General features: G+C 39.1%; 1 protein-coding gene across 2 annotated transcripts in view; it reads right to left on the bottom strand.

Annotated features, from left to right (window-relative positions):
- Positions 1-16,995, bottom strand: part of LOC124788350 (condensin complex subunit 2) — a 193,444-nt gene that overhangs the window by 74,523 nt on the left and 101,926 nt on the right. For both annotated transcript variants that reach the window (XM_047255611.1, XM_047255612.1), the window contains 2 exons: positions 8,571-8,765; positions 4,137-4,340 (listed from right to left, as the gene is read on the bottom strand). In XM_047255611.1, the coding sequence (XP_047111567.1) occupies positions 4,137-4,340; positions 8,571-8,765 (399 nt within the window). The remainder of the gene's footprint in view (positions 1-4,136; positions 4,341-8,570; positions 8,766-16,995) is intronic.

The raw sequence follows: 16,995 nt of genomic DNA on the forward strand, positions 1-16,995 counted from the left end.
GCTGGTATTGTGCCTGACAGCTTGCTGAGAACCATCTGGAGCAGTCGGTTGCCACCTATCACCAAAGCAATAATAGCGTCGCAGTCGGAAATGCTTTTACACACGGTGGCAGAGCTAGCAGACAAGGTACAGGATGCTATCTCACTTGCACCTATTAATGTAGCAACTGTGTAATGCGCGAGCACATCAGTCACAGTTTTGCGCGCTGACTATGATGCTCTGACGGCAAAGATTGATATGTTGACGCAACAGATTAGCCAACTGATGTCTCGGTGTAACACCAACAGTGATTGTGGCCAACTAAGATACTGGAAGCACTCATGCAGCAGATCATCAACTGCCTCATCTGCACCCGTGACTAAAACACAGCAGAGGATATGCTGGTACCACAGAAAACTTGGTGATCCAAGCTCATTACTGTACCAAACCCTGCACTTACCCAATGCTAGCGGCGATCAGGTGTAGACACTTGATCCAATTGCCAGTCTACGTCACAGTGTCTGTTTGTGAGTTACCGGCGCACTGGCTCTGATCTGTGTATTTTCTTGCGAACAATGTTACACCGGTGTAGGCTCCATACGTCTTTCTGTCTAGCTGCTGCAAACAATTCTTCTATTGCAATGTGTGGTACACATTGTTTTAAACTAGATTTAGGCCTACACCAAGCATTTGCATGGGGTTTCACAATCACGGATGTCGCCAAGTCGATAATAGGAGTGGACTTCCAGGCACATTGCAACCTTCTGCCTGACATCATCAACACATGCCTGGTCAACCAAACCACTGGACTGATGGCTGCAGGATTCCAGTGCCACACATACATCCAATCCGTCAAGCTGATTGAAACAGCAGACAGCGAGAACACTGCTTTACTTTGGGATTTTCCAGCACTGACGAAACCTCCACATATGCCCAAGGAAGTGAAGCATAGCACAGTGCATATAAAGACCACCGAGGGGCCGCCATTATCCTGTAAACCTTGATGGTTAGTCCCCGGTCAGTTAGCTATTGCCAAGGTCAAGTTTGATAGTATGACTCGAGAGGGTATCATGCAACCATCCAGTAGCCCTTGGTCATTGCCGTTACATTTCGTGCCTAAGATGTGCGATGCGTTGCATCCATGCAGGGACTATAGAGCACTTAATGTCCGTACAGTGACTGATCATTACTCAGTTCCATTGTTCTGCGATTATAACTAAGCATTGAGCAATGCCTGCCTGTACAGTGTGTTGGACTGCACCAAGGTGTACATGCAGATACCTGTTGCCGAAGAAGATACCCCGAAGACGGCCATAATTGTGCCATTCGGCCTGTTTGAAAGTAAATTCATAACTTTCAGCCTCAGAAACACTGCTCAGACATGGCACAGATTTATCAACTAAGTGTTGCAAGGTCTGCCATTCTGTTTTGCCTACCTTGGCAACATATTAGTATTTTTGGTCTTGTTAGAAGAACATTGCCAGCATATCATACAAGTTTTTAAACGAGCAGACAAATACGCCATGCACCATATGCTAGCTTATGGAGTATATATGTAGACACTGATATAGATGTAAAGACATTACTGAGTTAATTTTACGGGCAGATTCATGTGGTGACCAAAACCGAAACATCAAAATAAACTTGATGTTGAAGTTATTATGCAAAATCATCCATCCCCTATTTCAGTTTCTCTAAGGTTCCCGACTCCTGGGTACACATTTCTGCCAAACGATGCCAATTTCAGTGATGATGAACAAACTTTGACAATTCAGCAAGGCATGTACCTACTGAGTGATTATCTAAATGTTTTGAAAACTTGTAGGAAAAGAAATCCTCTTGTTTTAATTTTAATTGAGGCCAGCAATTATGGTGGAATTCTAAGATGGAGAACTGCATTGTGAACCATAAGTTTGACACTAAAGGAAACATGATTAACTGAATGTAAATATGCAAAATAGTGTTGAATAAACAAGACCTATTAACACACACATACTCATTCAAACACAAAACACGCAGATGATCACGATCTCTGGCTGCTGAGGCCAGACTGCGAGCAATTGTTGTCTAACTCCAATGAAGGCCTTTTCGGCTGAAAGCAAATGTGTTTGACAATCTTCCTGTCATGTCCATCTGCGACTCAGCATCTCTACTACATGTTGAGTAGTAATCTGACCTTTTCATAATACTGTCATTATTCCATTCTGGATTTTCCGTTGCTTGAAGACCCATTAAACCTGTATACAAAAGAATACCATAATGATCATGCCTACATTACTGTGGATCTCTAGAAGAAACAGCGGTGATGACCTTCTAACCATTATGCACTCTTTGAACCACTGTGGCCTCAAGGGAGAGCCATATCTAGAAATAAACTTCAAGATCTGAAATCTATGTTGCACTTGATATCCAGTAATACCAAGCACTTATCATTCTCTTATCACAGATGCGCATGTCTTCGATGACATTGAAGAAGATGCATAATGATGGTAAAAAGGCTGCATAAAGTTCAAAACCGAACACTGGGTTGAATAATTGTTTCATACTAACTTTTTCCATATTCTATTTGCTTCAGTATGAAATAAATAAATACTGCTGAAAAATGTATTACTTTATAAATGTGCTTGTTATAACCAATTAGCAACATCATCAAAATATCCATAGTTTAGTGGGTGGTTTATTGTTGCTGAACCCACAATACTAGTTTCCTAATTAAGTGATAATGATCCAAGTGACATATGTATCAAGTATATATGCATATATTATTTTTGAACACTAACAGTGCACATAATTGTGTAAATTTCCACCAGTTTTGGAAATGATAGCCGTTACACAGATCTTACAGTGAGAAGTTTATAAATGGAGCAATATCTCAGTTTCTGATTTTGGAACTCGGGTCCCTATTGGTAATTGCAGTCCAATTATTAAAACAAATTTACAGCAATCTTTGAAAAATTTTTGGGAATGAATGATAAGCCACATGACTCTCCAGTGCCCCATAAATGCAAGTTGCCATTGCCAAAAGAATATACAAGTAGTGCACTTTTTGCTTGTAGAGATATGACAGTGATGTTGTTCTGTGTCCAATTTTTGTCTTGTTGTCTTGTTGCATAAATCATCAAACCCATCCATACAAAACTTTACATTCCATGTTTCTTTCACATGCTATTTTGCACTTCAGTTTCAATCATTTTAGTTGTGGTCAAATATACACATTCCCTCTTATGAACTAGAAATTCAAACATGTCTTTTTTATCTATCTGAACATGTGCTCATTTGCCCTTCACTGTTCAGACTGCTGTATATAAGAGTTTCTCTTCACTTGCACACCGCTAACAAATGTTTTTTTCATCTATATGAAATGTACATCCTGTTTCCAACTTTTTCTGTTCCTTTGCATAATGCATACTGACAACTTGAAGTTGCTCAGTTGTTATGTAGGGGTGTCAAGATAATTTAGTGCCTGCATTATGTATGTAATGGTAGTAACACCACAGTCAAACATGGCAGCACTTCGTAACTGGAGCCAAATTTAGTAGTGAGGACTATATTTGAGATTTACTTTTCCCTATAACCTTGGGTCAAAAGTTTAGATGCAGCCAATACTTGCACACAGCCTATATTTGTGCAAATACAGTATGTAACCAAAAACTTTTCAAAACATTTGTACTGCCTCTGTGACAAGGAGTTAGGGGGAGCAGTTCCTGATTAAGAAAAGGGTGAACTTTAATGAAGACTGACTTGTACTATACCAAAGTACTGGTCTTAAACATTCACCAAAATTTATTTTCATAATTTTTCTAATATAAGGCAAATGAAACCTTCATGATGGATTATTCACTTGTTACAAAATTTAGAATGCCTAAACAAGTGAGGTAAAATTAGAAATACAGTGACACATACTGAAAACAATGCACAGACAACAGGCAAACATGCACAAAATGTGTTATTAGAGGAGAGAAAGGAATACCAAAAAATATGCAATCTATCTTCATCTTAAACAGGAACTTAATGTGAATAAACTCAGGATATTAAATATTCCAATGTAATACAAAATGTAGAGTTCACCATCAACAAAAGCAAAGTTAAAAAAAAATCATTGCAAAATAAATATTTTAGTCATTTTAAACTAGTCACATAATGACAAAAAATTGTACCTTGCTTCCTTGGCAGCTTCCAGTGTGATGGTCCAGCCCACAGCTGTAACTGCTCCATATTAAAATAAGAATATTCCAAAGGCTTTGCTGACAAATGCTTTGTTATATCAATAATCCTATCACGTGGTCTCTCTGATATACAAGCTGCTACACCAACAGCTGACTGGCAGTCATCCTCTGCATCATCATCATCAGAACAGAATCCTATGATAAAACAAATGTTCAATTACATTAATTAGTTTGTTACTTATTCCAAAAACAAAGTCCAAAATTAATATTATGGTGTGGAATGTGTTGATTAACTTTTTCCATCATCATATGCCCATTAAAGTTCTGCAGTTGTAAATCCATGCTTTTGGCACACAAAACACTTGTTGTTGTTGTTACTTACATAATAACTATGACTGGTAGTATCACATTACGAAATAAGAGAAACATGTCACTTATGCAATCTAAAACCTGGCTGTATACAGCTATTCCCCTAGCTACTTCCTTCTGTAAGAAAGATCAGTAGTATGAAGGAGTTGCCAAATGAAGCTCAAGCAACCTTCATCCCATTTTAAACAGGTTCATAATAATATTTCATTTCCCTGACTGTAACACCAGTAGTCCATTACTGTGTTGTTTGTTTATTCCTTTTAAACTCCCTGCAAATATTAACTTCTAAATGTCACTTACTCTCAAACTAGCATGAATAGTCAATAACAAAATTCACAACATAACATATGTTCTGTGAGACAACTGTCATTCCATCAGAATATTTCTTACTCAGAATGGGAGAACATAAAGTATGGAATGCAACAAGGTTCTGCACCGTGTCAGCTCCTGTTCTTCCTACCTATTTAAATTATCTTCAATGGCTTAAAAACAGTTTCTACATCACAATGTACTGTGATAACACCAGCAAAGTAATCACAGAATGAAAGTCCATCCTAATACACAATCCAGATGACAACTCAACAGACCTACAACTGCTTCACAGCAAACACTAAATTTTGATTTCAAAAATACTAATATTGTGAGGTTTAAAGCAAGTAAAAATGTTTGGCTAGTAACAGAAATAGACACTGATGCTCAAGCATTAATGAAACAACACGAGTAAAATTCCTTGATATCTAGCTAGGTAACAGGCTAGAGTGAAGGAAAGTCACAAGGTAATACAATTAAGAAACTCAGTTTTGTGCATTTTGCACATTATGTTTGTTTGAAGAGATGGGTTTGGACCATTTCCTGAAAGATGGCAGAAGCTCCACCACATGCAGAAGCGGCAACTTCGGATCCCAACACATCATGTGGGTAGGCCACATGATAAGCAAATGTGAGAGATAAGAAACGCTAAGACATGGAGGGAGGACTGCAGCTGGCATGGAACTAATGAACATGTCAACAGAACACTGCTTTGGGCCTCAAACTGCTGTCTACTGTTAATGATAACAGGATTATGGATTGGATTTATTGGTGTTGTTTATAAAGTTGGTGAGTATTCATGGACTCGAGGAAAATATTTTGGACAGAATCAAGTGCTGGATCAAGACAGCCAACTTGGACTTTATATTCCGCATGACTTACGTAGTGCAAGTTTCTTTCCCCCAGTACAACAAATGCTGCACACTGTTGTATACAGCCAATAAACCTAAATTTTATCAGTGGCAGTAAGGCAAAAATATCACCTCACTCTAGAACATCACTAAAATTGGGTGCAATAGTGGGTGCAGAAGAGTAATGATGAATCCAATTTTTTTGCAAATGTGGCAGCAGTAAATAGTGTGCCAACAGCAATACCAAGCGCAACTACAGCACAAACAGCAGTTCTTAAAATAGTTAATGCAGCACAAGGACAAACTGCCACTTCAAATACCACATATTTAGGAGGAGGTGAAAGGATGAAAACAGCTTTCCTCAGCTGCTGCTTCATATCAAAGATCAGAGATTGTCAATATTGCTTTACAGTGCTTTTGCATTCTATCTACTAACCTAAAAAGTTATCACTGCTTTGAAAATGGCAGCTACTATCCAGAACTTTAAAGTGTTGGAAGTTCTGAAATGGTTACCATTGTGTCATCATTCTAGGAGCAAAAATGCCATGCTGTTGCTGTTCGTTAAAAATTTTTCATTGTTGCACACACAAAAAACAATCTTATGCTGCCTGGGCAAAGCCTAACACACTTTGCTTTTCTGCTGTTTCTGAGCTTTGTTCACAAGCATTTCAGATAGACAATCCCATTCTTGAGGAAATACTCAAAGTATCTATATAGCATATGAGGTGTCTAGGATGGCACCACATTTTTTTGTCCAAAAAGGATTATGTCTTCCGTAAACTCCACACCCCTTTCTTGCAGAAACTCACTAGATTGAGTCTGTTCAGTTCTGCTCTGTCTTCTGTAAACTCCACACCCCTTTCTTACAGAAAGTCACTAGATCGAGTCTGTTCAGTTCCGCTAATTGTCAGTCCTCCATGCAGACTTGCAGATGGCGCCCCATATAGCAAATCTACTGCAGCTCCCACTGTAATTTACTAATATCATTGGACACTTCAGTCATATTGGTTCAGGCAGACCCATCTACCCAAACCCAACAAGTGTGCAACAGTTGTTTCCAGCACCAATTAAATTCTCGTTGTCCACACACAGAGGGACAATATTGTCGTTGGAGTACTGTCAGCCATGTTTCCACTGCCTGTTAGAAACTGTTACCACTAACTGGCTAAGATACTTGGTGAGTAACTAGAAGAAATTTATTCAGAAAGTTAAAGAGTAGGTCCCATATTTAATGGAATGTTAAACAATGATGAGTTCTTTGTTTGATTCTCATACACCCGGAACCCCAGAGACTTGAAGGAATTGTATGGCAGTGGCTATAGCAGTGAATGAAAAACTGTAATGAGATACTGTTAAGCAAAGATTAATCATAAAGCTTAAGATTAATTTTTATGCAGAAACAGCGAATTTAATTCAATAGTATTTTAATCATGTGAAAATAGAACCACTAATTTTCATTGTTAAGGGAGAATGAGTAAGTTGCAATGTGGACATGGTCCTTCAGCAACATCTGGCCCCTACTCTGTCTCCTGGTTGGAACACAGTCAATATCATCAGCCACTCCATTACTGTCCACACCAACTTATTTCCGAGGTTGGGAGTACCTTATACACTGTGAAGACAATTCAGATATTGCTAGAACTCAGATATCAATACTTCAGGATTTCTTGTTCCTGGGATCATCAGCAGATGGCGTCCTATTTCCCACAAAAATAAAAATATCTCTGGTGCAGGCACCACTATATCAAAGTAATAAATTTACATGGTCTCCAACATTTGTATGGGCAGACTGTATGATCAGCAAACAAAAGATATGAAAACTGCCAGGAGATGGAATGGCTTGAAAATGACCAGCTCTGTGTCCCCTGTGCAGCTGACACAGAGATTTTCATTTTTAAGGAGGACTACTTTGGACCTCAGTTTGCTACATATACTGTATTTAATAGCAATTCGATTACAAATTTGGCTCATTGTGACACTGCTGTTGATGGACTTGGTGAGTGAGTATTGACTTGACTTTCACCTACTGAAAAAAACAAAGTGATACTTCATGGCAGTCCAGCCGATTCTGGGACTTTGTATTCCACACTACTCGTGAAGTGTAGTAAAAATAATGTAAAAAGTATATCACTGAACATCTTGTAGGTAATTCTTCAAAGGGTTCTTTCACTCTTTTCTGAGGATGCTGATATTTGATGCTAATAGTACACAGCAACTTTAGCTTGACTGTTACTTAGAATCACAAGACAAGTCACAAAAATAATATTTTTGAGTAACTACTTATCCATGTTCGACAAGTGAAAGTTACTTTTAGCTGCATGATTAGCAGAAATGTTCACTGTAAGCAGAACCTCATTCATGTGACATGTAGATAACTAATGTTGTAAAATAAATATCAATGTGGTCCTCTACATGTTTTGCTAACAGTACGGCATAAACAATAGCTATCTCATTTAACATATGAAACAGAGCCTATTTTCAGATTATAGCACCCTGCTGTTAATTTTGTTATGCCAAAAACGTTTTAGTACACATAGTTCATGCCAGTTTAACTACATTTAATTGCCAATGCTATTTCTGGAAGCAGATCATCTTTGTTAATCATTGTCGACTTTGTTCATATCCCTGAAGATTCACTTCCATTATAGGATTTATGGAAAATGGTGAAGACATAAATGAATGCTGTAGGATCTTGTTTAAAGTAAGACACAGGAAATCCAGTGTATGAAGATGGATTTAGTTCATACTCATGTGCCACACAGTCTTTAGTATGCATGTATTGTTTTTACACATTTTGGAAAATACTTTTGGAAAACAGGAACAGTTACAGATAATCTTAATATTATTCTGCTAATAATCTATAATCTACTAGCAATTTTCTGTATACTCATCATACCATCACACTCAGCTTCTGCTTCTCCATTTATTTTGTGATGTATTATTTCAGTCTGCACCTCTTCACTAAACTGAGAAGCTGCAGAACATGGAATCAGTCCCATGTAGCTAATTTTGCCTTTGTCTCCAATATCATGTCCTTCTGAAAAATCAGCTGGCTCACAGCTGTAGGAGCTGATGTGCATTTCTTTAAGACCTGCAAAGGTAATATCATGTCAATTATGGATCTGTCATCTTTCTATATAAGAATCATTAAAGTTACTTCCTAGTTTCACATTAAGATAAATACTCAGAAACTCACCTAATTTATAAATGTTTTTTAATTCCTATAAATTTCACAAAACTTAAAGAAATGTATTCCGTTTGTGTGTCATTACACATAATTTAATTTCATAATGACAATAACATTATTTACAATGTACAAGTCAGGGAGAAACATAATTTGATTGTTTAGTGTGTGTGTGTGTGTGTGTGTGTGTGTGTGTGTGTGTGTGTGTGTGTGTGTGTGTGTGTGTTTTTATTCCAATCTGTCTTTATTTGCAACAGGGAGCTGTAACTTCTCTCTCTTCTAAGAAGGGAAAAGTTGAAGTCAAAATGTATGCTGTGTGGAAGTATGAATATTCACATGTAAGTGCATAATTTCAGAGGCTCAAATAAAATAACATTAGGCATAGTTCCATTAAATTAGACAACATCGGCTCTTAGCAATAACAAATAATGCCACGTACATAATTCAGATATATGTATATGGGCTTAAATGAATTTTGGTGACTGTTTCTAACTTAATTGTGCAGCTGAAAGAATCACTTTTTGTGGAGGAAGAAAGTAAAGCAATGCTACTGATTTTAATTTTACTACCAATAAACATCCAAAGGTAATAGGATTTAAGAATGTAAACAAACTAAGCCTACATTTTGTTTAAGTTACAAACAACATACAGGGTAGTCCATTGATAGTGACTGGGCCAAATATCTCATTAAATAAGCATCAAATGAAAAAAGTACAAAGAACGAAACTCGTCTAGCTTGAAGGGGGAAACCAGATGGCGCTATGGCTGGCCCGCTAGATGGCGCTGCCATAGGTCAAACGGATATCAACTGCGTTTTTTTTTAAAATAGGAACCCCCATTTTTCATTACATATTCGTGTAGTACATAAAGAAATATGAATGTTTTAGCTGGAGCACTTTTTTCGCTTTGTGATAGATGGCGCTGCAATAGTCACAAACGTATAAGTATTTGGTATCACATAACATTCTGACAGTGTGGACGGTATTTGCTTCGCGGTACATTACCCGTGTTAAAATGGACTGTTTACCAACTGCGGAAAAGGTCAATATCGTGTTGATGTATGGCTATTGTGATCAAAATGCCCAATGGGCGTGTGCTATGTAGGCTGCTCAGTATCCTGGACAACAGTATCCAAGTGACTGGACTGTTCGGCAGATAGTTACGTTATTTAAGGAAACAGGAAGTGGCCAGCCACATGTGAAACGTCAACCACGACCTGCAACAAATGATGATGCCCAAGTGGTGTATTAGCTGCTGTCACACCTAATCCGCACATCAGTAGCAGACAAATTGCGCGAGATTCGGAAATCTCAAAAACGACGGTGTTGAGAATGCTACATCAACATTGATTGCACCCGTACCATATTTCTATGCACCAGGAATTGCATGGCGATGACTTTGAATGTCGTGTACAGTTCTGCCACTGGGCACAAGCAAAATTACGGAACAATGACAGATTTTTTGCATGCATTCTAATTAGCGACAAAGTGTCATTCACCAACAGCGGTAACGTAAACCGGTATAATATGCACTATTGGGCAACGGAAAATCCACAATGGCTGCGACAAGTGGAACATCAGCGACCTTGGCGGGTTAATGTGTCGTGTGGCATTATGGGAGGAAGGATAACTGGCCCCCATTTTATCGATGGCAATCTAAATGGTACAATGTATGCTGATTTCCTACGTTATGTTCTACCGATGTTACTACAAGATGTTTCACTGCATGACAGAATGGCGACGCACTTCCAATGTGACGTACGTCCGGCACATAGCTCGCGTGCGGTTGAAGTGGTATTGAATAGCATATTTCATGACAGATGGATTGGCCGTCGAAGCATCATACCATGGCCCGCACGTTCACCGGATCTGACGTCCCAGGATTCCTTTCTGTGGGGAAAGTTGAAGGATATTTACTATCGTGATCCACCAACAACGCCTGACAACATGCATCAGCGCATTGTCAATGCACGCGCAAACATTACGGAAGGTGAACTACTCGCTGTTGAGAGGAATGTCGTTACATGTATTGCCAAATGCATTGAGGTTGACGGACATCATTTTGAGCATTTATTGCATTAATATGGCATTTACAGGTAATCACGCTGTAACAGCATGCGTTCTCAGAAATGATAAATTCACAGAGGTACACAATGGAACAACCAAAATAAAATGTTCAAACATACCTACGTTCTGTATTTTAATTTAAAAAACCTACCTGTTATCAACTGTTCATCTAAAATTGTGAGCCATATGTTTGTTGACTATTACAGCACCATCTATCACAAAGCGAAAAAAGTGGTCCAAGTAAAACATTCATATTTCTTTACGTACTACACGAATATGTAATAAAAAATGGGGGTTCCTATTTTAAAAAATGCAATTGATATCCGTTTGACCTATGGCAGCGCCATCTAGGGCACCAACCATAGCACCATCTGGTTCCCCCTTCAAGCTAGACAAGTTTTGTTCTTTGTAGTTTTTTCGTTTGATGCTTATTTCGTGAGATACTTGGCCCGGTCACGATCAATGCACCACCGTGTATATACCGTCAGTTGCAGGCTCAATTGTTGTCTGACAATGACATTTCAATGTATATTTTGACACATAATAGCAGTGGCAGCTCGTAGGTATTTTTAAATTCATTGGCCATCAAAACTGCTACACCATGAAGGTGACGTGCTACAGACGCGAAATTTAACCGACAGGAAGAAGATGCTGTGATATGCAAATGATTAGCTTTTCAGAGCATTGACACAAGGTTAGCACCGGTGGCGATACCTACAACATGCTGACATGAGGAAAGTTTCCAACCGATTTCTCATACACAAACAGCAGCTGACCGGCATTGCCTGGTGAAACATTGTTGTGGTGCCTCGTGTAAGGAGGAGAAATGCGTACAATCACGTTTCCAACTTTGATAAAAGTCGCATTCTAGCCTATTGCAATTGCGGTTTATCGTATCGCAACATTGTTGCTCGCGTTGGTCGAGATCCAATGACTGTTAGCACAATAAGGAAACGGTGGGTTCAGGAGGATAATACGGAACACCATGCTGGATCCCAACAGCCACGTATCACTAGCAGTTGAGATGACAGGCATCTTATCTGCATGGCTGTAATGGATCATGCACCCACATCTCGATCCCTGAGTCAACAGATGGGGACGTTTGCAAGACAACAACCATCTGCACGAACAGTTCGACGACGTTTACAGCAGCATGGACTATCAGTTTGGAGACCGTGGCTGCGGTTACCCTTGACACTGCATCATAGACAGGAGCGCCTGCAGTGGTGTACTCAACGACGAACCTGGGTGCACGAATGGCAAAACGTCATTTTTTCGGATGAATCCAGGTTCTGCATTGCGGTGAATGCACATTGGATGTGTGTATTCGTCATCGCCACACTGGCGTATCACCCGGCGTGATGGTATGGGGTGCCATTGGTTACACGTCTCGGTCACCTCTTGTTCGCATTGACGGTACTTTGAACAGTAGACGTTACATTTCAGATGTGTTACGACCTGTGGCTCTACCCTTCATTCGATCCCTGCGAAACCCTACATTTCAGCAGGATAACGCATGAGCGCATGTTGCAGGTCCTGTACGGGCCTTTCTGGATACAGAAAATGTTCGACTGCTGCCCTGGCCAGCACATTCTCCATATCTCTCACCAATTGAAAACGTCTGGTCAATGGTGGCCGAGCAACTGGCTCGTTACAATACGCAAGTCACTACTCTTGATGAACTGTGGTATCGTGTTGAAGCTGCATGGGCAGCTATACCTGTACACGCCATCCAAGATCTGTTTGACTCAATGCCCAGGCATATCAAGGCCGTTATTACGGCCGGAGATGCTTGTTCTGGGTACTGATTTCTCAGGATCTATGTACCCAAACAGTGTGAAAATGTAATCACATGTCAGTTCTAGTGTAATATATTTGTCCAATGAATACCCGTTTATCATCTGCATTTCTTCTTGGCGTAGCAATTTTAATGGCCAGTAGTGTATTTATACAACTTCACCTGCTGTCAATAATAATAATAATAATAATAATAATAATAATATGCATAACTTGTCTGAAAAAGAAATAATTGTTCTTGCAAAATTTTGTTGTTTTGTACATAATTAAGTACAGTTTATGGCAAGAACCAAATAATGTTTAAGCTTTTGCTACTTTCCATTTCCCTTTGTGTAAGCGGGAGTTTTCGTGCATTTTTATTTTTCCAGACAAATGTACAAGATCCCTAATTCATGTATTAGTTAACAAATTAATTCTGGGTTGAAAATCAAGCATTCTTACATTGATCCACACAACAACTTATGCTTATTATACTCTTCTTTGTTAAATGGTTCCTTGTAGTCATGCTTATTTCATTTTGTCACTTTCTCAGACAACAGATCTGGTCTGGAATGTCCTAGTTTCTTTGCAGTTAACTTTTCTTGGTAATTTACTTTTCTGATAGTGTTTAATACAGTTCAAGAGAGTTCATGTTGACACTCCACAGGAAAGCCGATTCCTGCACAGTAGACAACCAACTCCAAACACAAACTGCCATTTGCAGAAATGATTAAATTCATGTCATACTACCTACCAACAAGCTCACTTGACTAGAATACAAATGAGGCACTGAGAACCACAAGGGTCAAAAGTACACCATCTTCAGCCCTCCATATTCAGGAGGAGGAGGAGGAGATTAGTGTTTAACATCCCGTCGACAACGAGGTCATTAGAGACGGAGCGCAAGTGCGGGTGAGGGAAGGATGGGAAAGGAAATCGGCCGTGCCCTTTCAAAGGAACCATCCCGGCATTTGCCTGAAGCGATTTAGGGAAATCACAGAAAACCTAAATCAGGGTGGCCGGAGGCGGGATTGAACCGTCGTCCTCCCGAATGCGAGTCCAGTGTGCTAACCACTGCGCCACCTCGCTCGGTCCTCCATATTCAGATGAACTTTAGAGAACCCAGTGAGACAGCTTTTTGTGACTGTTCAGATATATGTACAATGTGGGCCTACAGTACAGGTAAACCTGACCTACCATAAGATCAACACATGTAAGAAGCATGGATAAATGCTACAGCCTCATAATCAATGATATTGTGCTTAATGGTTCTCAGCACCTCAAATAGATAACTCTATGATAAAATCCAAAGCTTAATGTACTATATCTCATTCAGAATCCCACAAAATAGTTTTTCCTATCAGTATAACTATAACGTACACTGATGTCTGATCTAATTTTACTATATAATGAGTGAATTCGCATATTTGTGGAGTGTGCTACCGCTTTGCAGGATTTCTGCCAAGTGAACGTAGATAAAAGTCTGTTGCAGTGTGCTACCACATGGTGGCACTGACGTAAACTTGTAGGTGAGTGGTAAGAGCTAGCAGTGCACGCCATGAACCATGCACATTGTTTATCAAATCCATATGTATTTGACCTGTGAAGCAATTATGTCACGCTAGTCACGCATGCGCAGACACTTCTTAAAACATGCACAAGTGAAGATGTGCTCATGATTCTGATGTCAAGTTTCACCGAGTATAGAGGTGCAATATGTTGCGCAACACTGTACATTTAGTGCCATGCACTTCAGACTACCGCATCTACATTACGTTTAACAGCATTCAAAGAAAAATAACCAATAAATCAGCAAGGTGTCAAAAGTTAGTGTGTTCACGTGCTCCTATGTGGCAGCTGCCACTGCATAATAGTTCTCATCAATTAATACAATGTTAATACACTTTGAGAACATTGCTGCTATGAAACATGCCACAGTTAATTAGAAAAACTAAAATATTGTTTCTAACTGTGTGAAGACAAAGAAGATGATTTAATTTATTGGTCTTTACTTCCCTCGCGTTGTAATTATGACCTAACACATGTAACTGCATGTTTTAAAGATTGATGGTTCTTCTTCTTCTTCTTCTTCTTCTTCTTCTTCTTTATAGCTATTATTCATCCACTACTGACTGAAAGATTCTTTAATATTTTCCATTTCACTCAGTTCTGTGCTGTCAGATATCATATTCCAGTAATTCTCTTGATTTCACTGAGCCACCTTTTCTGGAGTTTTCCAACGCTTTTTTGTGCTCCTGACGTATCCAGTGCAACACGTTATTGCTACATCTGTTGGGGTATTTCCTCAGTATGTGGCCATTCCATTGCCACTTCAGCCTGGTACCTCTCTCCATGAGGTCTGTTACCCATGATATTGTTCTGGTGACCTTATCCTTGAGGTTGGTGCCCAGCATCTGCCTCTCCAGTGCTCTTTATTGCATTATAATTTATGAGCACTGGCCTTCGTCTGAACCAGTTTTTCTAGACCATAAATTTTAGGTAGGGCATAGGTATTGCAACCTTTCATATTATTATTGTTATTATTATTATTATTATTATTAGATTCATTGGAACATTCTTATTGGTAAAGATTCTGTCCAACTCCAACTTATTCTTTGCAGAATTTCTGCTTTTTGGTCGGTTTTTCCAAATTGAATTTATTGGTTAAAGTAAATATTTTCAAGGAACTTCAATGCTCTGTCTGACCCGGCCTTGGAAGGCCCAATGGTACCGACTGGCTGCTGTGTCATCCTCTCAGCCCAGGGGCATCACTGGATGCGGTAAGGTGGGGCATGTTGTCAGCACACTGCTCTCCCGGCTGTTGCCAGTTCTTGTGACCTGAGCCACTACTTCTCAGTCAAGTAGCTCCTCAATTTGCCTCACAAAGGCTGAGTGGACCCCGCTTGCCAACAGCACTCGGCAGACCGGACGGTCACCCATCCAAGTGCTAGTTGGATGTCTGGACTCAGAAGTACCTCTATTTATATCCAATCCAATTTCCATACAATCAACTTTCAGTTCTTCACTCATAATTATTAGTTCTGTTAGATTTTCACTTACATGCACAATGCTATCAATAAATCAGTGGTGGTTCAGGCACTAGCCACTGATTTTGATCCCTCTATTATCCCATTCCACACTTTTGAATATATCTTCCACAGCTGGAACAAGCAACTTTGGAGCTATTATGTCCTCCTGGCAAATTCCTTTGGCTATTAGGATTATATCTGTGATGGGGTCTTCAATTACTCTGATGGTCACTGTCACCTGTTTCTAAAAACCTTACACGCTTCTGATTACCACTGATAATTTTAAGAGCTTGCAGAATTGCCCACATCTTTACTGACTCAAATGTTTTGTAACAACAGGGAAGTCAATGAGTAAAACAATGGAAAATCCAGAATGGAATAATGACTGTAGTCTTTCTGTTGCGCCTGTCTGCAAATCAACATCTCCACTATATGGTGAGTAGCAATCTAGCCTTTTGGTACCTTAATAGTCCTAAGTCAATGAATGTTAGATGTATCTTGATGTTATACCTCAAGGTCTTTTCAAAGAATAGTCGAATGCTCTGGATATCACCAACAGTAAAGAAGTCTTGGCAATATTCAGCTTATTCAACTGGTTAGTAGAAGTCTAGTTGTTCATAGTGTTGCTCAGTTACGACCTTACTCAAAGATATATGAATTTGCATTACAAAATTTGCAGGACAATAATTCAACATTTTTGTCTGTCCCTTTCCTTGAATAAAACTAACATTTCAGCATTTTCCAGATTTTTAGCATGGAATCAATATATTTGTTTATGAATATTGTTGTAGCTTCTAACAGATCTTTTCCTCCTACTTTAAGCATATCAATTTTTATTTTTTTCCTCTCTTGGGGCCTTCTTGTTTTCCACAGCATTCTCCACCTCACTACTTCAAGTACTTTACTATTTTTTCCCCCACAGGTGATGGTTCTTCTGAGGTTGTGCACCAATAATTTAAGTAAACAGTGTAAGCCAGAAACTGCAGCACAATTGCTGTCTTAATTATCTGTGACAATCCGTCCTTAATCTTTGCTACTTTTAATCTTCCAGATAGCCCAGCCAAGAACAATCAAGAAAAGTCAAATACGAGAGAAAACTTATGTAGTCACACAATGAGTGTAATGGTCACTTTTTTGTTTTTCTTGAATAACTCTGAAACTATAGTTTTTAGCCAAAATGTTGCCCAGGACAAAATTAAATTACATCAAATTTCCCACCAAATAAGGTACAATTAATTTTTTCTGTAGGACTAACAGTTTGTGTTG

Source organism: Schistocerca piceifrons, chromosome 3, assembly GCF_021461385.2.
Source record: "Schistocerca piceifrons isolate TAMUIC-IGC-003096 chromosome 3, iqSchPice1.1, whole genome shotgun sequence".
Classification (NCBI taxonomy): Eukaryota; Metazoa; Arthropoda; class Insecta; order Orthoptera; family Acrididae; genus Schistocerca; species Schistocerca piceifrons.